Source organism: Paroedura picta, chromosome 2 (assembly GCF_049243985.1).
Source record: "Paroedura picta isolate Pp20150507F chromosome 2, Ppicta_v3.0, whole genome shotgun sequence".
Taxonomy (NCBI): domain Eukaryota; kingdom Metazoa; phylum Chordata; class Lepidosauria; order Squamata; family Gekkonidae; genus Paroedura; species Paroedura picta.
The window spans coordinates 131,578,070-131,604,074 of NC_135370.1; the positions used below are offsets into that span (position 1 = coordinate 131,578,070).

General features: G+C 39.7%; 2 protein-coding genes across 3 annotated transcripts in view; both read left to right on the forward strand.

The window, feature by feature from the left end:
• EHD4 (EH domain containing 4) overlaps nucleotides 1-9,561 on the forward strand; it is a 30,402-nt gene extending 20,841 nt beyond the window's left edge. Inside the window, exons 4-6 of the mRNA XM_077322779.1 lie at nucleotides 1,572-1,984; nucleotides 5,778-5,942; nucleotides 7,767-9,561. Of these exons, the coding sequence (XP_077178894.1) occupies nucleotides 1,572-1,984; nucleotides 5,778-5,942; nucleotides 7,767-8,291 (1,103 nt within the window). The 3' untranslated portion in view covers nucleotides 8,292-9,561. The remainder of the gene's footprint in view (nucleotides 1-1,571; nucleotides 1,985-5,777; nucleotides 5,943-7,766) is intronic.
• Nucleotides 9,562-21,127: 11,566 nt separating this feature from the next.
• The window catches only part of SPTBN5 (spectrin beta, non-erythrocytic 5), a 147,606-nt gene continuing 142,728 nt past the window's right edge, over nucleotides 21,128-26,005 (forward strand). The window contains exons 1-5 of one of the 2 annotated variants that reach the window (XM_077322780.1): nucleotides 21,128-21,231; nucleotides 22,794-22,910; nucleotides 23,487-23,654; nucleotides 24,323-24,442; nucleotides 25,761-25,918. In XM_077322780.1, coding sequence (XP_077178895.1) covers nucleotides 22,800-22,910; nucleotides 23,487-23,654; nucleotides 24,323-24,442; nucleotides 25,761-25,918 — 557 coding nt within the window. In that variant the 5' untranslated portion in view covers nucleotides 21,128-21,231; nucleotides 22,794-22,799. The remainder of the gene's footprint in view (nucleotides 21,232-22,793; nucleotides 22,911-23,486; nucleotides 23,655-24,322; nucleotides 24,443-25,760; nucleotides 25,919-26,005) is intronic. The other variant, XM_077322781.1, reaches the window with a different exon arrangement.

The following is a 26,005-nucleotide window of genomic DNA, read 5'->3' on the forward strand; positions in this document are numbered from 1 at the left end:
TTGGACATCGAGTTCCTCATACAAAATTAGATGACATCAGCTAAACTTTGATTGTTATCTGGTTCTCCATTTTGAGACTTAAATACGTTAGTACAACAGTTCTTCTGAGTTATCTACTTCTGCTTTGCTTAATGCTTACTTCATGGGGAGGGGTTATTGTTGGACAACTTGCTTTGTATGCAAGAGTCCAGTTTAGTCCATCATATCCCCAATTTAAAGGATATCCTGTAACAGAACTGGGAAAATTAGCCTGAGGCTTTAGAGAAAGTCCAGAATAGGGATGTATGAAGTGGTTCATGACCTTAAATTAGTCATACATTTAGCATGTCCATCCCCCTCCCCCGCAAATCCAGGTTTGGAAGAGACACCCTCAAACTTTTCCGGAGCCTTTTGCCAGGTTGTGTTTGGGGTTCACACCATTTACACCGACCATCTAAGTGGGATAGTCCACCTCTTAGGTGTTCATTTTAAATGGCTCTTCCCAAGGGAGGGAGCAAAACCAGCCACTAAAATTGCTGTCAAGCTTGCCAGTGCATACGCCCCACTGTAAGGCTGATGCTTTTCCCTGTCTTCCAAGTGAAGGGGAAGTGAAATGGATGGCTTGCAGCCCTTTTGGCCTGACAACTGAGAGGTTCATGGGCCCTGCTGTCAGACTGAAATGGCTGCAAGTGAATTCCACATGCTGGATTGCTTCTCCATCTCCTTTCAAAGGAACAGAAGCAATCTGACATGCTGAATTGTGTGCAGCCCTTTTAGTCTGACAGCTAAGAGGCACATGGGCCCCACTGTCAGGCAAAAAAGGCTGCAAATAATTTCAGCCTTCTGCTAATAAGCAACTAAGACTGATTCTTGGGGAGTTGGGTTGTCTAGGTTTGGGGATTCAATTTGAGAACACCCTGAACTGAACTGGATTTTTCCAATTCATGCCCATCCCTATAAATTAGATACATCCATCATTGAACTTAAAATAGGACTTCTTCATATGACACTTCCTAGAGAGCCTGCTTGATATAGTGGTTAAGAGTGGTGGCCTCTAATCTGGAGAACTGGGTTTGATATCCCACTCCTCCATATGCAGTCATCTGGGTGACCTTGGGCCAGTCACAGTTCCTCTTTTAGCCTTACAGGATGTCTGTTGTGGGAAGAGGAAGTTGATTGTAAGCCACTTTGAGACTCATTTGGATAGTAAAAAAGCAGGGTACTAAAAGCCAGCTCTTCTTCTTTTATATACATGATGATGATGATGATGATGATGATGATGATGATGATGATGATTGTATTCTCAGCATTCTAGGTTGATATGATTTATAATAATCTTCTTTTCATTAAAACCAACACAGAATGAACAAGACTCCTGAGATTAACTGGACATTGTTGGTCTGCTTGAATCAGTTATTATTGCCCTCATTCCCCCTACTGATAGCATAAGTAGTGTCTGAAAATCTTGTTCTATTAAGCACAGCAAGATTCTTTTCAATTTCTTTCCAGAGGGCTTCACTGAGTGGATTACAGTGGTTTCTAAAGAGTTCTAAACACAGCCATATCTGATAACTTTGTTTATTGTCTTTCAGGCTACGACTTCTGTCAGGTTCTGCAATGGTTTGCTGAAAGAGTGGATCGTATTATCCTCTTATTTGATGCGCATAAGCTTGATATCTCTGATGAGTTCTCAGAAGCAATCAAATCATTCCGGGGCCAGGATGACAAGATCAGAGTGGTATTGAACAAGGCGGATCAAGTGGACACCCAGCAATTAATGAGGGTCTATGGTGCTCTCATGTGGTCTTTGGGAAAAGTGATTAACACTCCAGAGGTATTGAGGGTCTACATTGGCTCTTTCTGGGCTCAGCCACTGCAGAACTCAGAAAACAGAAAGCTGTTTGAAGCAGAGGCGCAGGATCTGTTCCGGGACATTCAGAGCCTACCTCAAAAGGCAACTGTGAGGAAACTCAATGACCTTATTAAGAGGTCACGACTTGCAAAGGTAACATTTGGAATTAAAACTCAGCTTCTGGATGACATTATCCTTCTGTCTTTTCTTTTTCTCCACTTGCTATCCAAAAACAGACCATTTATAAAATAAATTTACTTGACAGTATAACAGTAAGGTTTTAATTTGATGGTGAGATCAGAAACCTTGCAGCTCAATGAACAATTGCAGTAAAATATATATATTTGGAGGTAACTCTAGCTCTTACAGCATTACTTTATAAAGGCAGTGGAGTTTTTTGTTTTGTTTTAATATTTGGAAGAGTGACATACCTATATGCAATTAAAATAGGCTTGTAATAAATTAGCTTACTGAAATTTAATGTAGCACTATGGTCTTCGGAAAAAATATTTCAAATACTTTATATATATGCCTCTTTATTTGTATTTCTGGCTTGCCGTATCCCAAAACATGGATAACAGCATTGGGTTTCTTAAAATTAATGAATAAGCACAAAACAGATTAGAAATTAATAAAATACAGCCCTGCAACTTTTCTCCAGCCTTTAGTAGGTATGTTAAATTTTTAACTAGTCTGGGGTGTATCTACTTCACCTGTGTTTTATCATGGGTGCTTGACACCTTAACTTCCACATATCAGTTTATATACTCTGCACCAGTTCTTGTATCCTGTGCTGGCCAGTTTTTGACTTGCAGGTTTTGAAATGCATTACTCTTCAATGGTTGGGTTGGGCAATGAGATGGTCACATAATGCTGTGAGTTGGGTGACACCAGTGTCCCACCTACATTTTTAAATGTTGTTTTAAGATGAGTGTAATGTAATAATAAGAATAAAAAAGTGAACAGGTCAGGTAGAAGACGGACAGTTAAGAGAAGAAACATTAGCATTTGCAATTAAAAATTAAAAGTGAGGAACACGAGTAATCAAGAGTTCTGTATCTGATTCCCCCCCCCCTTAAAATGCACAACTGATATTACTAGTGATGTGGGAGATAATGCCATGGAAATATCAGGGGGGAAATTCACCCATATAACAATAGTGCTGTTGAATCAGACTGAAAAATCCATGTTGTGCGGTTTCCCATTGTGGCCAGCTAGATGTCTGGGGATGGCTGTTGTTCCTTCCGTGGTGTAACTAGTATTCAGAGGGTTGCTGACTCTGAACATGAAGGTTCATGTTCCACCTAAACAGAAAAACCCCAAAACTCTTTGCCCTTTATTCAGAAGGAAAATATTCTCAATTTAGTTGCCTTTGTTTGCATCTTTGCCAGTCTATGAGATATCCTTTGAAATAGGATGGCTGGAATGACAGAAAGCAGTTTATTGCTCCAGGACAATCGTTCTAATGCTAAGTAAGCTTAAAATGCCTCAGTCAAGAAAATAATTCTTGTATATCACCGTGATCCTTTTTCTAAAAGGCTAAATGTCTGTATAATTTTCTTATTTTGTACTTGCTTCTCTTCCTGTACTGTTCTTGAAGTTCCTATCAGGTTAGAATAAACACCAGGAACACCAGCTTCCTGTCAACTGCAGGGCCTTATCAGAGTCTTCTGGAGTTATCTCGGCTCCATGTGATGAATAAAGGATATTTTAAAACTTTGAAGATTAAAAACATTCTATCCAAACATTTGGCATCTGATACTTGCATGTCTTCCATAAAACTATCCCCTCCTAGCAGAGATCAATATACACTATCCATAGATACGTAATGTAAATAGATAAATGACTACTTTTAGTTTTGCTTACCAAATTTTAAGATTGTTATAGAGATGATTTACAGAAAGTTCCTTAGGACTGCCATGGGATCCCCTGCCCCCAGGCCACACACCCTATCACCAATCAGCTGGCCACAGAGAGACTTACCAACAGCAGCAGGGACAGTTTTACTTTTCTGTCTATAGTTCACTTTTTTTTCCCAAAGAGAAGGGCACATACTGACTAACAAAATAGTTCTAAAATATGTACCACACCAGTCAATGGGAGAGGCCATATTCTCTTTTTCTCTTCTACATAGTGGCTGGCCACTGAAGATAACCAAAAAGGAGATGGCTGCTGGAATGGAAATTGTTTTTCATTGCCTTTCCTTCTAGAACTAGCATAATATGAGCAAAATTGTGTTTGCTCGTAATATGAGCAAAATAGTGTGACCTTCCCTAGATCTGGACAGATTAATATGCATGTCATCCTGTCATGCTGATCACATTCATTCTTTTATTTCTCTATTGCTTAATGTCTGTTCCTGGCAGAAAGTTGAGGAAGGATCAGAGAAGCATTTTTTTATGTGGCCATTTGCTCAGGGTTGAGGACTACAGCCATAGTTGTAGAAATCTGTTGGATGAGGTGATAGTTGATACAATTCAAGTTAAATGTAATCAGTGGCAAATGTTTACATTTCCCTTAATAAATTGACCCCATTCCAGAACTGATCTACTTAAGCTTCATAGTGACATTCAGGGAATTCTGTAATTATAGTACGGCACATTCCCTAACACCTCTTCACAGCAGTTTAAATATAGACACTGTGAATCCTTTTCCTGTATATGACACACATCCTTAATTTTGTTTTATCTAAAAGTATAGTATTATCCAACCTTCTCCAGCTTGTGGGATTGTATAGTTTGCTTTCTTGAAATTGCATTATGAGATTTAAGCAGAAATATACTTTCCCTCAAGATTGCTCTACTTTTCTCATGATTTTTTTGTCAGATATTTGAATTGAATTCTGTAAAAGGAACATCCCTATGGTTTTTCCCCACTGTATATAGGAAGAGATCATTTCCCTATTCATGAATCTTCTTGTAAAATTAGAATTTAATTTCCTTTTACTTATATGAATTATCAGTTTTTGTCCTTTGAGAGTTTATCAAACTAGTTTTCTTTCTACCTGCAAAGCGGGCTGTATAATAAAATGGGAAGCATAGCTCTGGCTTAACACTGGTGTATGCTATCTTTCCAAACAATTTTATTTATTTATTTGCTTGTTTATTTGTTTATTTATTTTAATTTATATACCGCCCTCCCTGGAGGCTCAGGACGGTTTACATGGAACATATGAATGATACATAAAACAATCTATAACATATGAATAACCATAAAATAATATTAATAACAGGTAGTTGTAACAATAAACAGTGTAAACAGTGCTACTGTGAATGGTACAAACAGGTCCAGAGCACACTGGTGAAGTTCTGAGAGGGAGGGGAACAGGGGCCCTTCATTCGCTGTTGGTTGTGCCTAGTCTCAACCAAATGCCTGGCGGAAGAGCTCCCTTTTGCAGGCCCTGCAGAACTGTTTAAGCTCCGTCAGGGCCCTGATCTCCTCCGGGAGCTCATTCCACCAGGTGTGGGCCAGACCAAAGAATGTTCTGGCCCCGGACGAGGTCAGGCAGACTTCTTTCGGGCTAGGGACCATTAGCTGGTTGGTGGCGGTGGTGTGTAGGGCTCTTTTGGGGGCATAAGCAGGGAGGCGGTCCCTCAGGTACACAGGGCCCTGACCGCATATGGCCTTGAAGGTAATTACCAGAGCCTTTAGTCTGATCCAGAATTCAACTGGCAACCACTGCAGTTGGTGGAGAATGGGCCGGATGTGGGACCTCCACGGTGTTGCTGTGAGGATCCTGGCTGCTGCATTTTGGACCAGCTGTAGTTTCTGGGTCAAGGCTAAGGGCAGGCCTGCATAGAGCGAGTTACAGAAGTCCAGTCTAGAGGTGACCGTTGCATGGATCACTGTGGCTAGCTGTTATATAATAAACAGTATCTCTTAAGACTTTTGTCATTTGGAAAAGGAAAAAACACTCTAAACATACAGTTCCATTCTTCTGTCTTAGGTACATGCTTATATTATCAGCCACCTAAAGAAGGAAATGCCCAGTGTATTTGGAAAAGAAAGTAAGAAGAGAGAACTTATCAACAACCTTCCTGAGATTTATCATCAGTTGCAACGAGAACACCAGATCTCCCCAGGGGACTTCCCAGAAGTCAAGAAAATGCAGGTACCATACCACAGAAGCTGTGTTCACCTACAATTTGGTTGTAGAAACAAACATATCTGCATGACAAGGATTAATGCATGGGAAGTACACCCAATAGTTGGATCCAGCATATTGTTTTCATAGGTGGAAGCACTTCCACCCGTGGAGTGAGACTTGTCTTGGCTCTCCTCCCTGCAGGTACATTTAACTCCTTCTGAAGTCCTGCTGCCACAAAAAGGAGAAGCTGAGAAAGTTGCATTCCATGCAAGTCCCTACGCTCATAGAAAACCTGTGCTGAGGCTAGTCCAGTAAGAGTTTGCCCTTGCAGGAAGTCCCTGGATTCTCTCTGTATGAAATTTTGCCTTGTCAATACACAGAACAGTATAGTAAGCATATGATAATGAAATTACTGCTAGTTCTGCCATGCTCACAGATATGCTGGTTTTGGTTTCACAGCGTTTCTTCTGAAAGTTCCATGTATATACTGAAAATAGAAACAGAATGTTGGATATTCTCTTCCAGTGTCCCAGAACCCTTGTGAGACACAGAAGGCAAATAGCATGCAAGTTAGTAATGGAAAGAAACAATGGCAAACCTTAAAGGATTATTTTTTTTGAGCACTACTAGCTGGTTACACAACAATTTAAAATTAGAAAATTTAACTGAAGTTGAATTCTTTTTTCCAGGCCTGCAAATCCTCCAGCCACCTCTTAATTTTTTAAAAAATGTTTAATTGTGGGCACAGAAAAGAAAAAGGAAAAAGGGAAAAGGGGGGAGTATATAACATAATTAGTTTTGTCAAAGAGAGTAATGTAATACATAATGTATATGCCAAGCTATTTCCCCTTTTGTCCCCTTCATTATAATTTTAGAAGTATTATCTATAAAATAAAATGATGGTTGTTCATTAGTCTGAGAAAGAGTGCATGCACTCGAAAGCTGTACCTCTTCTAGTTCCAATATATCTAATTGTTTTTAAATTATTTAATCTGTGCTAGTGTTTTTATTGTGATTGTTTTTATGTTCTTGTTTTAATCTATGATTTTTTCTGTTATCTTAGTTTGTTCTGATCTTTATTGCTTTTTTAAAGCAGCAGCTGCTACTAAATTCTGAAAGATCTGCACTTCTTTCCCTGCAACCCTGAATATTGATTCCCTTTGTTTTTTTTAGTATTGTGTTTCATGTTTCCTTGTAGGTGAATCGAACCAGTATGTCTTGAGGCAGCTCATTTTTTAAATGCAAATCTAGAATTCACTTTACAAATCTGGTCAATGTCAGGAAATTATTCTTCTCCCTTCAGAAAATTCTGAAGTAAATTATAAAAGCTTTCTTCCGAATTTGGCCTCCCAAAATCTGTGTTTCCTCTGAAATGTAGATTATTAGATCTGCTTTGAGTTTCCAGGATTTTGATTCTTTGTCCTGCCTATCTAAATGTGTCGTCATCTTTTTGCCTTACAGGGCAACATTTTGAAAAGATATTAGAATGTCAGTGGATAGAACAGTCCAGGCTTTTTAGTGAAAAAAGTAGACTATGAATTAAGTCAATAAGTAAGAGTTAAAAATAAGTAAGTAAAAGTTAAAAAAATAAGTAAATAAACATAACATTTTAAATACCTATTTTAAAATTGTATTGACTTGTGAGGGTTATATAATGCTAATGATACTCTTATAGAGAAATTTAAACATATCCATTACATTCTAACCTAACATTCTAAAGGTGTCTGACCTTTACTTAACATTCATTCTGATGTTATCTGGTTCAGCCTTGACAAAGAACAACAGTTTCATTGGGGAATGAATAAGCAGTGTTCTTGCTTATTGTTACTCTGTTTTGTCATTTCACAGGAACAACTGGAGGCATATGACTTCACCAAATTCCACTCTCTGAAACCAAAGCTGATTGAATCCGTAGACAGCATGCTGTCTACTAAAGTTGCTTTCCTAATGAATCTGATTACCCAAGAAGAGATCAAAATGCCTATACAGTTGGTGCAAGGCGGAGCATTTGATGGCACCACAGCAGGACCATTTGACCATGGGTATGGGGAAGGTGCCAAGGAAGGAGCTGATGAAGAGGAATGGATTGTTGCCAGAGATAAACCAGCATATGATGAGATTTTTTACACGCTGTCTCCTATCAATGGCAGAATCTCTGGGGCCAGTGCAAAGAAGGAAATGTTGACCTCAAAACTGCCAAACAGTGTCTTGGGGAAAATCTGGAAGCTTGCAGACTGTGATTGTGATGGCCTGTTGGATGAGGAAGAATTTGCATTAGCAAAACATCTCATCAGGATAAAACTGGAGGGATATGAACTCCCCAGTATCTTACCTCCACATCTGGTGCCTCCATCACATAGAAAATCTTTGTAGATGTGGAAATATTGAAGGAGGTTACAATGAAAGCAATGTAAATGTTTTAACACACCGGAGCTTACAGTTATTACCATGGCTTTTCAGGGATACTTCAAACGAATGCAAACATTATTTATTTGCTAGGGGAAAAAATGGAAATTATCATGTGTAACATTACATTGGGAAGTAATGATTTCAGATGTACCTTCCCAGTGTTCAACAAGTATACACTCATTAAAATACACATGTATAGTTGCCATGATAGTTTTATATTTTATGATATGGAAGTGCTTTATGACACATGAAGTAGCCCCAAATTAAATGCAATGTTATAAATATGTTACAATGAGTAATGCCTATAGTTCTGGAAGCCCTTCACTGAAAAACTTCATCACAAGTGCCTTTTTAATTACCTTTAAATGGGAGTTGGGGGGGAGAGCAAGATATGTATTTGTGAATTTTTACTGTGCTTATAATCAGAATCTGAATTTGGAAAGGAGTGACATTTCAGTTAGGCCAAAATAAAAAAGAAAGCCTTCAATAATACAATGCAAGCATTAAATTATTTAAAAAAAATAAAACCACCCTCTTCTGGAAGGTATCAGTTTGTCACTATCACTTAAGTTGAAATGCCTTTTTGATATTCAGAATCCTCCAGGATTTAACATGACATAGAAAGATGTGTTTTAAGTGCTAGTTTACTATTTGGGGCAGAAGTTAAAAGTACATTTTGAACTAAGAGTTCTTTTAGAAATACTCTGGTTTCTAATTCATATTTTGTGAAGGAAGATGAGGGAAAGTTTAGTGGGAAAGATCATTTGCACAAATCTTTAACTCAGTTCAGGAATTCACTAATTATAATTATGAGTGTAATTAATATATTTATATTAACATTTTAAAAAGTATCAGTTCTGTAGCTACTTAAGAGATTATAGCTTTTGCCTTTCAGGGGAGCACCACTAGATCAGATCAAGGGCCCATCTATCCATCTGCATGGATTTCTCTGGTCTATTTTAAAAGCCATATGAGGCTGTCACCAACACTATATTTTATGTTGGTGAATTGCATAGCTTAGTTTTACGTAGTGTGATGAGATACTTTCTGTGAAATACTGTGAAGTACTGGTAACACCAGCAAAAAGGAACTGGTTTTTCATATGCGCAAATATCAAGGCTTCTGTATACAAAAACATCCAGTTGGTGATTTTAATTGGAAAGAACTATTGCTTTGCTAAGAACGTCAACTATACATGGATATGTTTTGTCAATAAAGGGAGTGTTGACTGAAATGAGTGGATAGCTTTTTGTACTGGTAAAACTGGTTTGCAATTTATTCAAGCATTTAGTACATTCCTTTTGATTCATTTCTGAGGATCATATGTTCCAAAATTGCTGAGGGCTTATGGCATGAGTATAATGCAGTAAAGGTGAGGGTGATGATCACACCAGTCATCCTATGGAATGTAGGGACAATCCTCACACAGGGAGTGCAAAATGTCAGTTCTCCCTACTCCATCACTAAGTTTCTATGCTTGGGTGTGTTTCATTTTCTACCATTATCTCAGTCTGATCCATGAGAAGTTATGGTACTCAAGTAGGGTTGCCAAATCCCTCCTGGCCACCAGTGGGGGATAAGGGGTATTGTGGTCAGACCCAGGCTGAGAAACTACAGGAGATTTGGAAATGGTACCTGGGGAGGATAGGGACCTCCATGGGATACAAAGCTAGAGAGTCCACCCTCCAAAGCACCCGTTTTCTCTAGTGAAACTTACCTCCATAGTCTGGAGATGAGCTGTAATTCTGGGAGATCCCCATGTTCCATCTGGAGGCTGGTATCCCTATATTAAAGGAAAAATCTAACCAAGAACATCCACTTTTCTTTGTCTGTGTTAATTTTGGGTTTTTACTCTTGTGAGATGGTGAATCCTGTCCCCAAATCAGCTCACAAGCATAAGCTTCATGGCAGCTAAGAGAGTGGAACTGGTGCATTTATCTTGTTTGATTCATTGAGAAATCAGATGATTTAACCTTAATCTCTGGTACTGTCTATAGTGTATATATATACATGAATTCTTAATTCTGTGTAGAGCAGGCTTTCTCAACCAGATTCATGAAACCCTTGGGGATTTATACAATTTTATTCTTTGTTCAGGATTTGACTGGGGGAGACTGCTCAAAAGGGTGGTGATAATACAAGGAAAAGATTGCGAAAGATAGTGTGATTAACTGCTGAGAAAGAGGTGTGAGGCAGAAAATGCCTATGAGAGTCTCTATTTCAAGATAGTTCTTGGAAAACATGGGGATCTGAAACTTGTCTTTCCCAAGAATGAATGAAATTCATGCTAAATTACATCACCAAGTACTACATTCTGTCTGTGAAATCACATACAAAGCTTTTCTTATAGTTAAATTGTTTATTTTTAGTTGATCCTCATTCTTCAAAGAACTGCATAGATGTTAGATATGGAGTAACATTCTGTTGTTATATTTTACTAAAAAAAAATTTCTAGGACCCATTTTTGGCAGTTACCGCTAATTTCTGTGTCTCTATAACAAGTCCGCTGTCCTGATCCTTCTTTAATTTTATAAAGGCTTCAGAATTTTTTTTGTGTGTTTTAACTATACTTTTTCATCCAATTCCTCATAGATTTTCCTGTCGATTAGCAGAAGGAAACTGTGTGATCAATGCAAGTATCTGTAATTTTGACTCATATTTTGTCTCTGCTGCCATGCAGGATACAGTTGTAGCTTTGTTTCTACTGATCAGCTTCAGTAAAAGGTGTGTTATCCAGCACTCATGGGGAATGGGGTCTGCCAGTTCAGCAAGTAGGCTCAGGTCCTCTACCCAGGGGACTCTGCAACAACAAGCCTGTCTTTACTACCCAGCCAGCTGACAAGTAAGTAAGCTGCCCAGGAAATCTCTGACAGAGCTGCATACAGACAGTGCAAAGTACTAATCAGTGTACAATTACAGCCAAGGGCAGACTGAAAGGGTGACAAACTCTTGGTGCACATTTTAATCTTTCGGAGGTTTAAATTTGCAACTTGGTCACCTATACTACAAATATTGTAATACACTTTTTCATGCTTTACATTTTTAAATGGTAATAATTATGATAAAACTGTTGAGTTAACATCAATATATATGGTTGGGGGTGAAATTTCATGCTAGCAGAGCATTGCCATCTGGTGGTTAAGTATATAAATTAAGGAGCTGAAAGAAATTTCAAAATATAATTTCATATGAATTATTTTAACCAATATTTGTTATTTCAAATGAAGAATGATGAAGAGTGCTTGCACTTGAAAGCTCACGCCTTGAATAAATATTTGTTGGTCTTAAAGGTGGTACTGGACTCTGATTTTATAAATGCCTGCAGTTAGGGGAAAAAATAAAATATTAGATTTGAAAGTTACTATTTGAAATTCCTATAGATCTTTCAGGATTTTCTTTTAAAAGATGCCCCTCAATTTTAGAATAGAAACTGTTCAAAATTCAAAAACTTTGAATTTTAAGGTTTTTCCAAACATTTTTGTATTGAAATTGTCCCTTTATTGCATGGACTATATCCATAAATTTACAAAGAACTGGGGGAAATCCCACTTTATTTTACACAGTAAAATAAAAATTAAGTATACAGACTTTTCTCTGTACATGTACATTTCTCATAATTACAAATATATAAATCATTAAAAAATCAGTATTCCTTGAGATACTTAAATGTGCATGAACACAGAATGTTATGTTTGTTGCTAGAAACAGAAGAAAAAATTCTATTCCATTCATTGTTGTTGGTTTTGGACTCCAGTCATGACCTTTCCATTGTCATTATGCAACCAAGCCTCTCATGGGCCAGACTGGAATCCAGGACAGATGTCCTAAGCTGAGGATGAGTGATGAGCCATGGACCACTCTCTGGGAGAGAATCAGGAAGCTCAGCAGATACCCAACACCACCCAACACCCTGGATCCTCAAGCCCCAGTCAAAGAGTCTTTTAAGATTCACTTTCAGACAAGGGTGCCAGTGTTCCGGAATTCAGGGGACCAGCCAACCCTTACCTCAGAGCTAGTTTGGTGTAGTGGTTAGGAGTGCCGGCTTCTAATCTGGCAAGCCGGGTTTGATTCCACGCTCCCCCCCCACACAGCCAGCTGGGTGACCTTGGGCTCGCCACGGCACTGATAAAACTGCTCTGACCAAGCTGTAATAGGGCTCTCTCAGCCTCACCCACATCACAGGGTGTCTGTTGTGGGGAGAGGAAAGGGAAGGCAGTTGTAAGCCACTTTGAGACTCCTTTGGGTAGAGAAAAGTGACATATAAGAACCAACTCCTCTTCGTAGGGTCAGATCTGCCGCTTATCCTGCTGGCCCTGGCGCAAAGCACGTGTGCGCGCACTACGCCGGGGCAGCCCCGCATGCCCCACCCCTGTGCGTCCACGCCCCACTGCAATGGCACGGCAGCAGCACAGAGTAGCTGCCGCTGTGCATAAAGGGTCCAGCTGGTGAAATGGCTCTCAGTCATTACAATAGACAAAAATGATAGGATGGAGGTTTCTGTGTATACAAGAAGATAATAGCTGTACAGACTATAACAGTTATTTGAACCTAACGGCAGGGTTGGTTTGTCCATCAGCTTATATGCATCAAGATGGAAAAAAGAAACTTTGCCTGATCTTGCAAATTGGTCAAACAAGCTGATCAAATATGTGATAATGGCAAAACTGATGTATCTGATACACACCAGATCAATACCAGACTTTAGAAGAATATGGAAGCCAAGCTTAGATTAAATCGATCAATAAAAACGAGACAGAAACCTGATTTATAGACTGTATATGGAAATGTTAAAAAAATGTAGCATGTAATATGATGATGATGATGTAGTTATATGTGGTGTTATGCTGATGTAAAACTGTATGGGGTTTTGTGGAAGTTGTTCACAGGAATAAGATATATATATTTTTATGGCAGCTTAACATATTTCAAAATAGTTCTGTAACATGTAGTGTCGTTTTTGGTTACCCCCCCCCCTTTTTATAAATAAGATATTTTAAAAAGCGCTGCCAGCCATTTCACTGGTCGCTTCTCACCCACCCACTCTTGCTTTGAAGTGGGGGAATGTGAAACTGATGGGTTTAATGGCTCACCAACATTCAAACCTAACATCTGATGGATGTACCCACCCTGCTGTTATGTTTAAGTGATTGGTATTTCTCCAGTTCAAAGTGGAGGAAAGCAAAACCAAACAGGCAAAATGGCTCATTTAACTTAACTCAGCTACAAACCCTGTGCCACTCTACTGTTAGATTTATATGGCCCTAAACAGCTAAACAGAACCAGATCACCTCTCCAGTTATGTCCCTACTATGATTGGCTAATTCCAACTTGCTGGTGGTTTATGGCAACAAAGACATGCATTTGACCTCAATCAGAGCTAGGGCCTTCTTGTCCTTGGATCCAGCCTGGTGGAATGAGCTGCCAGCAGAGATCCATGCCCTATCGGAACCCCTAAGGTGTACGGTTGAGGTCAACACAAGCACACTGTAACATTTAAAGAGGCCTTCCTCCTTTCCTCTCTACCTTCCCACACCACCATTGGTTTCTGGATATTCAGACCCAAGACTTAATCTTATAATGATATTTAGTGGGATGGTCAGAGCAGTTAGTTAGCAGTTAGTTTTTATCTGTTTATTGTTTCACTGTTCTAAATTATATATGTATGGTTGGATGTTTTATATGTTGCCAGCAGCCCTGAGACTTTTGTGAGAGAGGGATGGCCTACAAATTTAAGGAAGGTCCACTAAATTTTCAGGGAAGGCACCTTCTCGAACATTAGTTTGGAGGCTCCAAATCATCTCAAGTTTGTGCTGAATTTTTCCTTGTGAGCTGATTTGTACCCATTTCTGCTCACGTGATCATAGTCCCAGCTACACAGAGATTGTGTCCTGACTTCAATGCTTTTTGGATTACTAGACCTGTATTTCACCTCACTCCTGAGGAACCTGTAGAATTCTCTAGTGCCTACCAGCAAAGACAGAAAACGTTTCTTTCCAGTGCCTTCATTGTTTGCCTGTTCCCTCACACAAGGAACTAGGAGATAAGAGTGAGAGAACGAACCTTACCAGTTAGAACTGTAAGCAGCTGCTATCCTCACCATAAATTCCTGTGTGGAATATTTTTACCCTGTTCTTTCCTAACAGATCAACTTATAAAATTTAAAAGACTAAAATATAATAATTGCATTTTGGTATTTGTAGAAGATGGATGTGGAATAATGATAATGTGATTTTTTATTTAATAGAAAATTTGTTTATCTTAACCAAAAACAAGAACCACCAAGGCTTGTTTCAGAAGTGCATTAGTTGGAAAAGGATTAATTCTCCAGTATTGTGACATTTCATAAAAATAGTAAATGTGCCAGCTGTCAACGTTTTTCCCAAAAACAATGAGTCACAAATCATATTACTAGTTTTTTTTCCCCCTGTCACTGAATGTATAGTTCAGGGTATGATAATATTATTCCATTTGCTAGAACAGCAGGACTTCTTAAAATATTGATCTTTTTATCTTGAGCAAAAGTGAAAATTGGAAGTAACTGGGACTGCAAATGCTGGCAGGGGCTCATGGGAATTGTAGTCCATGAACATCTGGAGGACCACAGGTTGACTACCCCTGGCTTACAGGTTCTGCTGTACATAGAGACACCTGCTTTTCTCTCACATTCTGAAGGGCAGAATGTGTTTGACCCTCAGAGCCACTGCAGTGTTTGGCCTTGCATAATGTCAGAAGCAGTTACAAAATAACTGGACAGTGGACAATGACATAATTAGGGAAAGAGAAATTACATTAGTTAAAGAGAAAATAATTCCATTTAGAATGTGCAGTTTTTTGAAGAGTGAAGATCAACAAATTAACTGGGTCCAAAAGGCAGCAAATACCTCCTTAAGAGATGAGACGATTGTGCCATCCTTGAAACAAGTTGTAGTGCATCTAATACTAAAGAAGCCTACTCTGGACCCAGAATATTTCAATAACTGTCAGTTAGTCTCTCAGAAATGCCATTCTTGAGCAAGATGATTGAATGGGATGACTTCAAGCATTCCTGGATGAAGCTGTTTCCAATATGGTTTCAGGCCTCAATGTGGGGCTGAACCAGCCTTGGTCACTATGGTGGATGATCTGCACTGAAAGCTGGATAGAGGGAGTACTAATTCTATTGGACTTCTAAATGACTTTTAATACAATTAGGAGGTATCCTTTTGGGCTGTCCTGCCGTGGTTTCTGGTCCTTCCTGAACAGTAGGTCTCAAAAGGTAGTGCTGGTAGGGGGTTTCTGCTCAGCGCTTTGTAGGATTGCCAGGCATCAGTGGAAGGGGGGAGCAAGGTGTGGGGATTGGTTTTATCAAAGAGTTTTGCTCAAATCCTAGAGTGTCACATCAACATCATGCAGCTGACATGACATTACTTCATGGTATTTGCCAAAATGAACATGCTATTGACACAGTACCATTTAAAAAAAAAATTTCCTTCCACCTACCCTTGGTGGAGCAACAGGTTGAGATTTCAGCTGGATTGTCAGCAATACAGGGTGATATTCAGCTCTATCTCTTGCTTCTGATTGATCCCAGAGGGGATTTAGAAACCATGTTTGGAAGCATGTTTGGAGTGGGTATAGAATCGTAGAATCATAGATTTGGAAGGGGCCATACAGGCCATCTAGTCCAACCCCCTGCTCAACGCAGAATCAGCCCAAAGCATCCAAGAAAAGTATGTATCCAACCTTTGTTTGGAGACTGCCAGTGAGGGGGAGCTCACTAATAAACTGAAACTTAATACTGACTAGAAGAGAGTGCAAAATCTAATCTAGGATTCAAGATGACAACCATTCTGAATATATGTGTACTTTGCTTGAAGGAACAGGTCCCTAGTTTGGAGGAACTCTGATCCTGATCTACTGATGGATAAGCAGGTGGTAGCTGAGAAATATGACTTTTCCAACTTTGACTACTAACCAACTGCTGTTTCACTTGATCTGGTCACCATGGTGCATGCCCTGGTTACATCTATATTAGATGTGTTCTATGTGGGGCTGCCCCTGGAAAGTGCTCAGAAACTTCACCTAGTACAACATGCTATAATTGAAGGTAGTGATGTTGGCCTTTTAACTTATATATATGGCTTGGGTCAAGCATAACTAAAGACCACTTACTATCTTCAGAAAATGCCCAACAGCTATGATAATTTTTTGAGGTCCTGCTTTAGATACTCACACTTTCTAAGCTTAGATGGGTAGCAATGCAGGAGAAGGACCTCTCAGAACTCAAAACTCTAGAACTCTTTTCCTTGATAGACTCACTTTTAAATTATTTATTAAATTTTGATTCCACTTTGTCTTGGGTGACTCAGGGTGGATCACAACATTTAAAATGCCATAAAATATAATTCATTCTAAAATCCAATATAAGTTAAAATTACAAAATAAATTATCCCTAATGTTTGCTTACAAAATCCTGGTCTGGATTACGGATGGCATGATGTACTTTCCCTAAGGGTCAATCAGATGACAGGTGCAGATGCAGGTGTGGGCAGCGATGCCTGAGATACCTATATTAGCTTTTATTAGGTCTCAACCATAGGCTTGGCAGAACAGCTCTGCTTTCCAAGTTCTGCAGAACTGCCTTTGTTTTAACTGTTTTAATGATATATTTGGTTTTAAAGTTGTGTTTTCAATGTATGTTTTCAATAAATTATAACAAATTTTTATAGTTAAGGTGACCAAACTGTCCCACCTTTGGAGGGACATCTGGGGGCACCTGGGAAATGGTACCTATGTTGAAATTTAAAAATATATATTACAATACTATTTTTGCATTCTATGAAAATTTTTGTTGCTCCATATAGACCAAATTTTCCCTACCCGAAGGAGGCTCAAAGCGGCTTACAGTTGCCTTCCCATTCCTCTCCCCACAACAGACATCCTGTGGGGTGGGTGAGGCTGAGAGAGCCCTGATATCACTGCCCGGTCAGAACAGTGTTATCAGTGCCGTGGCGAGCCCAAGGTCACCCAGCTGGTTGCATGTGGGGGAGCGCAGAATCGAACCTGGCATGCCAGATTACAAGTCCGCACTCCTAACCACTACACCAAACTGACTCTCTCAGTTTGTTTGTTTGTTATAATTAATTGAAAAACACATCTTAAAAGCCATTAAACCAAAATGCATGTTAAAACAGTTCAAACAAAGCTAAAAATTTTACTAAGTAATATGGAGATGAGACATGACACAGCAGCTTGCTTTCCATACACATAATGTCTAAAGGGCTTTAAGTCCTGCTCTAATTGAGGTCAGCAGAAGTGACAAATAATGACAGAATGTCTCAATACCCCAGAAGGTTAAAAATAGAAGACAATATCAAGATATTTAAAGAGCCCTATTTAAGGGGTTTCACTTACACACACAAAACAGCATGATTTGTTGGACAAAGAATTTTTGGACAAAGATTTGTTGGGCAAAGACTTGGCCCCAAAATTTATTTGAAAATTTCTAAGCCACATTTTTTTTCCTCACCAGGGACCTTAAAGTGACAAATAAGACACAAAATTATCACACTGGTTTCATCAGAGGTCTCTAATCAAGCCCCCTCCCCTCACAAACTTCACCTTTCTGACCAGAAATGACCTGCCACTGGCACTGGGTTTTGAAAGTATGGGTAAGATCCAAATGAAGTCTGTATTTCCTATAAGTAACTCTCTCCAGTCTTCCCCAGCATGATTTCCTGTCAGCATCAATGGGACTTACAGCGGCATGCCTAGCGTAGTCTCCAGGGCATATAATGTTTTTAACAACCAACTCTTTTATTTTTATTTATTTATTTATTTGCCATCATAGCTGACTTATGGTAACCCTATAGGATTTTCAAGTCAGAAGTGGTTTGCCACTGCCTGCCTCCATGTCAGCCCTGCTTTGTTCCTGAGAACTGACAAGATCAGCTGTCCTGGGGCTATCCAGGTCAGGACTCCTATATTATTTTCTCCATTTTGAATCCCAAGCACTTATCATCCCATACATTTACAAGGCACTTTTGAGAGCTAGACGTTTGCATTAACTTTTATTAATGCTAGCCAAAGAATCACAAAATATGGATTGGAAGCTTCACCAGACTGGATGTTAAGAAACATGCCACTTCTCAAAGAAGGTGACCCCATCCTCTATTGTTTCCAAAGGACTAAAGTCAAACCAGAGAAACTCTGCAGTAGAAACTGAAGGACATTTTTGCAAGCCCAGCAAAAGCAGTGCAAAGTATCAGTGTCCTGGCTTGATTGTTGATAAGAAAGTTTGCTTCCACCTTGGAGAAAAGGAAGGGCCATTCCGCACCGGGATCCATGTTGCAAATTGTTTGCGGAACGAAAAATCGCCATTTTAAATAATGGAATTCGTCGTTATGCATACCTGCCTTTGTAGTGGAATCCAGTTGCGTTTCTATCGTTTCCCACAGGGTTCCGGTCTCGGCAAAAATCACTAGCCAGAAAGCGCTATTGCCGAGCTCACCCTGCCCCTGGCCATCAAGCAGCCAATGGGCGGCCATTATCATGCTCCCAAACAGCCCCTTTCCCTTTAAGGAAGGTTTAAAAAAAAAAAAAAAAACACACCCGTTGCAACGAATCTGCGTTGATTCGTTGCAACGGAGAGACCCATCCAGCTAGCAGGTGGTGTTTGAGCTGCCATTTCATCGTTGCCACGCTCCCCCCGATTGAAAAAAAAATCCCCCTCACAGGCGCGATTTTCGGCCAAAAACAGTGTGAAAAATAAAGGGAAAATAAACCAGCAAACGGGCTTCTGTGTTGCTTGTGCTTGGTGACTTTAAACAGAGGGACTGCAAGCCTCACTGGGTAAACGAAGGCTTGCCAGTGCGTTGATCTCTGCTCGCTCGGAGGAAAAAAAATGGTGATCGCTTAGCCGGAAGATCAGAGGAGAGAGCCAGGGGGAGGGATTTTGCAGAAACAGCAACAATGGTAACACAGAGAACTTTCCCGCTAGTGTTGCAGATTGGTTGCAGGAGTGTAGTGCTTTCTGGAGGGTGAATCCACTTTTTGGGATTTCCCTGAAAGCGCTACAACGAAGCGCTTTTTGCGGATCGGTTTCAGGAGTGTTGCAGATTGTCAACGACGTTGTGCATAACGGCAAAACTGTAGCGATTTCAATTAGTAACCATTGTACTTTTTTGGACGAATGCGGAACGGCCCTGAGTTTAGCTGATTCCAGAGTACTTTTTGCTATGCTCTGACTTTCTTGCACACCTGAGCCCCTTGTGCATACAGCACTAAACACTGTTTTAATTTACTCCACCTTTAAGTAGCTCCTTTTTAAAACATTCACAGTTATGCACGTTTAATGGGACTCACAGAAAAAAAGTCATATATTCTTCTGCATTTTGAGACACTGAATCTTTAGTCTCTCCCTCTTCTCATTCAGTTTCAATGAAGCCCATGCAGATCAATTGGCATTCTTGCATTCCACTATGTCCAGTGGACCTTTTAGCATCTCCTGTGGTTTTCTGTGGGCATTCTTGACCCAGTACAAGGGAGGGAGTAGGTTTTGTCCCTTTAAATTTTGAGTTTTTCTGCTCTGCAGCTGTGCCCAGTGCCTTCCCTCCCTCCTTTTAAATTGCAGTTATTCACTGCCCCTGAGGAAGAGGCAACTAATTACTGCAATTAGCACTTGAAAGAGAGCTATTATGGCAATGGGAGACTGAATCAAATTGCATGTTTACATGATCACTGACACTGGGGGGAAGCAGAAATCAGCAGCAGGAGCCTTGAGCCCCGACCCCCCCCCACCTGGTCACTGAGGGCTTTGTATTTTTAGGAGTGCTCCACTGCCATGAATACCACAGGGTAATTTCTACTAATTTACAGACAGCAAAGTTGCCAGGGCAAATGGCATATTCATATGATTGCTGACAAAGGCAGATTGCTCAAGCTCCCATTGGTAGATGAAGGACTGTGAGCAGAAAAGGGGAGAAGACCAAAAACATGCTGATATTTCTACAACACAACACGAACATCCTCAGTGCTGTGACATAGGAAAAGTCAGTGCAAAGCAAGTTTCAGCAGCCAGTTTCAGCTGAAGGCATGCTGGGCAGCATTTGCAATGCATAGCCAAAAATGACATGCTGGTTTGCATGGCGAAACCATTCATAGATGCATAGTTGAGAAATAAGACATCATTTTAACAGTCTTTTTGCGACTTTTCTATAATGCAGAATACCCCCTAGTGACTGCAGACAGAATTACATTTTAAAAATAAAAGGAAAGATGGCTGATTGGATGCAGGGGCCACTTTCAAGGGCCTTACTAAAGCTGCACCTGGGGCAGATCACACCCCCACCATACCCTTGATACCCCACTGGGGAGATGTAGTCCACACTCCTGAATTGAATCAGAAAGTTCTGAGCTTGCTTCATTTTCAATTGCTGGTTTGCTGCTTATGAATACAATCAAAATCTGCTTGTTTTAAATTGCAATCATCAATAAGTGCAAATGGGGGTATTTGATTTGCAAGAAATGCACTGCAAGCAGAGTAAGTTGTATTTCAAATATTAATTGAAAGAACTGTAACATTTCTAATGAAAACATTATACAGTGGGAATTGGAACCACATAAAAATGCATAATGTGGAAGAATTTCCTTCCTAGCATTATAGTACATGATAGAAGCTTTGGACTTCTGCTTATGTCATTAAAAATGCCTCCAAGAACCTTGACCCCAAATATTCTAATCAACTCCCTTTGTGTTAAGATAAAGGGTTTTCATATTACAGATAATAAATGCTTCATAGCTATAACAGCATCCAAAGGTCATTTCTGTACAGGGGAAGAACAGAGTACCAGAATAGCAAAGAAGTTTCTTCTTTCTTCTGAATGGTTGGTTCCTGAACACAAGAAGGGCATCTTGAGAAGCTTGAGTAAGTGCAAATTTCACAGAATTTCTTTACTTTCTGGGTGCGGGTATTTTGACTGTTTCCAGTATTGCTGAAGGCAAAAATCCTTTTATTAAAAATAAAAAAATATTTTTGAAGATTGTTCTTACAAGCAAGAAATAGATTTCTCTGAAAAAGAACCAGTATCGCATAGTTCCAAATGTTAAAAAAATGTAGTCAGAGATGAGGGGAAAGCATCTGTTATAAGGTTACTAACAGCCTGGAAAAAAACTGTCCTATTCCTTTAGTAGAGGCTTAATAGGATTTACTATGTGATTATTACTTACCTCCATGCCATTAGAAGCTTCACCTACCCATTTCTACATGTTAAGCCACTATTAAAGATCAGGATATTTTTCTCCAGATTGCTGGCTACCTTGCTCCCGATAATTTATTGAAAAGAATGATTATATCAATTGACCATTTTGTTGGAGAATCAAGAGTATAGAGAAGGTTGGTGATAGGATCATCTTCAAAAATGCAGATGGAAGGGCTTTACAACTAGGGTTATCTCCTCATGGTATAGAGGTAAATAACATCTTATTATGCTGCTGCTAAAAGGATAGGACACTTTCTCCAAACTATGTTGGCAGTCTTTCTACATAGACGGGGAATGAACAGTGAAGGAGATTGTTTCCAACAGGAGGTGCTTGAGGCCCGAGACAGAGGCTGCACCATACATTCTCCTTGAAAGTGATAGTGGCAGTCAGAATTACAGTTTGGGCCACATGCATCTTCCCTACTTTGCTCAGGGCTGGTGCTTGCATACAGACCTTCACTTTCAGAGATACTACTGCCCAGTGGTAATGGGAAGCACATTTGTACCACTACTGTCTGCAACTAATTATGTGGCAATTGCAGGTAGAAATGTGGACTTATTTTGACCACCAATATTATCCATAAGGGTAAGTCCACCTTTCCTTGTATTTAGGATCTTACTATACTTTTAATTTAACAGAGATTATGTTTGAGTTTTGTGTACCGTCTAAAAACTGCATGTTATAGTGCCAACCCTGACATTATATGTGTCCCGACTCCCAACCTTGTCCATGTTGCAGAAACTATGATGTGGCAATGTTTATCTCCCCCCCTCCCCAGTCCAATTAAGAATTTAGAGGGACATTTTGTATTGTGAGTAGAGAGAACACATCCATGATCAGTCTTCCTGAATATATTAATTACCTTTAAAAAAAGATCCTTATAAAAGTCTTAACTGTTTTGGCATTGTATCTGTTAATGCTTTTGAGATAGTAATAGCTCTTCATACTGGTCCAGAACATTTTCCACAATGTGTGGAATTTGCTTAATCTAAAAGAAAATGAAAGAAACTAATATGGGTTGTTAGATTTCTGGCAGATATTCCTAAAGTGAAAGTGAAAGGAAAGAATTTGGGCTGGTAGATATTCCAAAAGTGAAAGGGAATAATGTGGACTGTTAGATTTCTGGTAGATATTCCTTGATTCCAGGAACAACCAGTTCAAGAATGTGTGGAAATTGATGGTGCATAATTTATTAGAGAGGAATTGTATTAAAACCTTTTTTTCTAGGTGACCATGGATGAAGACTATGTGCAAGGACAAGTCAAGAAGCTACAAGATCAACGGATGTCAATGCAAAAGAAAACCTTCACCAAATGGATCAATAATGTTTTCTACAAGCACAATGTAGGTAATTTCCTCTTTCATATGTGATCAACATTGTGCCCCAGTATTGACTATATAGTTTCTGGGGACAAATTTTGAAAGATACACAGCTTAAATTGTACACTGAAAATACTCCTTCAAATGGCTATTTGTTTCCTTTTTTATAGGAATTTGGATAATAAGAATAGGCAAATGAAACATGTTACTTTGAGAATAGCCCAGTTACACAAGCCCCATAAATAGTCATGTTCAGAAGCTCTAGGGGTTACCAGAGATGAATCAGCTCCAACCCCAAATCTCCAGGAGTTTCTTAGCCTAGAGATGGCAACCCCACACCTTCCTATTAGTGACCAGGAAGGACCTGGAAACCCTACGTGAGATATGTTAGGTTGAGAGAGCATATGACTAGTTCAAGGTGACCAAGCAAGCTTCCATGGCAAAGTGGGGATTTGAACTTGGTTCTTCCAGATCCAATACTTAACCACTAATGCCATGTTTGCTCTCATGACTCACACACAGCCACAAAATCATTTGAGAAGCAATGGTCAACAGGTCTAAAGGGTTCTTTTCTTCCTTATTGGATGTCTCATCATACAGGCAAACACCAGGATTCAAGATCTCTATACTGATATGAAAGATGGCATTTATCTCCTACAGCTGCTTGAACTGCTGTTTGCTGAAAAACTGCCCAAGCCAACCAAGGGCAAGATGAGGGTACATTTTCTAGAGAACAACAGCAAAGCCATCCAGTTCCTGAAATCCAAGGTGTGACACTGGGGGCATGATATAAACTTCTAAAATTATAGCACAGAGTGGGGCTTTAATGAAGGAAATATGTAAACACTGTAAGGATAGCCAATCAAATGCTATGTAGTCCATACATTAATTTTTTTATAGATTCATGGACAGTTAGGAACTGGATTAAATTGTTCTGAGTCAGAATCTGAATAAATTTGGTGTGTGTATGATATAGACTTGCAGAGCCAGAATGCCTACAGCTTGCTTTAATTCCTTGGACAACATTTCTGTAAATGAATTTGTAATGTATAAAGGGATCCTTGGACTGTACAAATAACGTACAGGCCAGAGAAGTGTGTTCTCTTAAAGGATAATCACACATGGTCTGAAAGGTAGGAGGCATTAACCTTTCAAAATAGTGCCTTTACTGTGATCCCTGAAGAAGAATGAATGAAGTGAGTGCACTTTTTCAATTTTTGCTTGCAAAGGCCCAGGGTGGCTAACAGCTAAAAATGTGTACAGCAATCTTCTAACTCTTTTAAGATAGGAATCATCTTTGATTGTCACCAGTGCCTTTGCTCACGCACCTTCTTTTATCTTGTCCTTCATTCATTGTTTAGGGCTCCAAGGGTTTCAATAATTAAAAAATAATAATAATCCCTTGTAATAATAATGTAATCCCTTTGTACATTTAGCAGGTACACGTGAAGGTAATCGGGCCTGAAAACATTGTGGATGGAGATCAAACCCTCATCCTGGGGCTAATCTGGATAATTATACTTAGGTTTCAGATTGCTTCCATCAACCTTGATACGGTAAAATTGTACTTTGAAAAATTTTGTTCATTTTGTTTCCCGAATATTATTAGCTGTCTTTTTATTTATTTATTCTCAAACTTCTTTTGTTCCCAGGCTAACAATTTACTAGCAAACTGAAATGTGATTGGCTATATATCTTACAAATCAAATTTAAGCATCTAACTAAACTGATAACCTAATAGAATCCTTGTATATTGAGCTGATCAGTTTTGCCTGATTTCTCCTGTGGAACACACTATGGGATTTTGTTGTGATAGTGGTGAAGCGGCAGTCATTTCTGGACTGCCATAATGACATAAATATGTGGGTAGATCTAAATATCAGAGTGCCATTGGCTCAGATCTATGGAAGGGACTTGAAAAGGGCACACAAGAGAAACAAATGAAGACCAAAGGAATAATTTCAGAGATGAAGGAAGACCGGGAAAAGACAATAGGCAAAGACAGCAGCATGAAGCCAGAGGCTATAGAAAGGCTGGGGTTCACAAGTTAATTTAGAAAACATTCAGCAAAATAGTAGCTGTGTAGTTAGTACAGTTGATAGTAACATTGACTACATCATTGCCACATAAGAACTTAGAAGTCCCTTTCTTGTTATTTGCCTTTTAATAGAAACCTATATCCAATCATAGAGTTATGATAGGGTGAAGAATTGGTGATTTCCTCCCTCCCACTGCTCCACACAAAGTCCCCTCAAAATTTGTTTTGGGCAGGGAGTCGATGGATTCTCAGAAACAGCATAACTGGAGGACAGAAATTGACTCTGCCTCTTAATAAATTGTTCTGACTCTGAGAGGGTAGGTGGGACACCACCCATCCTTCTTACCTGCTCCTCCATTACTCCCTCAGCCCCTGAAGGTTGTGCAGTGGCTGCCTAGGCTCCCAGGGCTGGCACAGCTACTGCAAAGGCCTCAGAGCTGGAACAGCCATTATCTTTGGTACCTATGGGTCACACAGTGGCTGCCCAGTCCCCAAGGCTGGCATGGACACTACCAAGGCCTACGGGGTGGGGCAGCCACTGCCTTGGCCCCCACAGGTCATGCAGTGGCTACCCAGGCCCCAGGGGCCAGAGCTGGCTGGGCCCTCCTCATCTTCTGGTGCACTTCGTGGGCGGGATGACATCACATCCATCTACATTTCCATTTGACGAGGCACGCCAGAAGTTGTGTCCCACATCAACAAAATGCTTGTGGCCTACAGTTTTCAGATAGTGGTTTGATACAAGCCAAAGTTTTTCAATCAAAATTAAATTAATAATTAAATTTCAATTTGTGTACATGATTTTCCATGAAATGTTCTTTCCCTGTTTTATTTAGGAAGAGTTTGGATCCAGAGTTGACGACCTCTCTGCAAATGATGCTCTGCTAATCTGGTGTCAGTGTAAGACTGCCAGCTACTCCAATGTTAGTGTGAAAGATTTCTCTAAAAGCTGGTCTGATGGGCTGGCCTTCAATGCCCTTATTCATACTCACAGGTAAAGGAGCGTTGGAAGATCCTGCAGTAAGACAAAGAATTATTTTACAGAAAAGGTGGTAGCATTTGAGTTGAAACTTCCTATGTG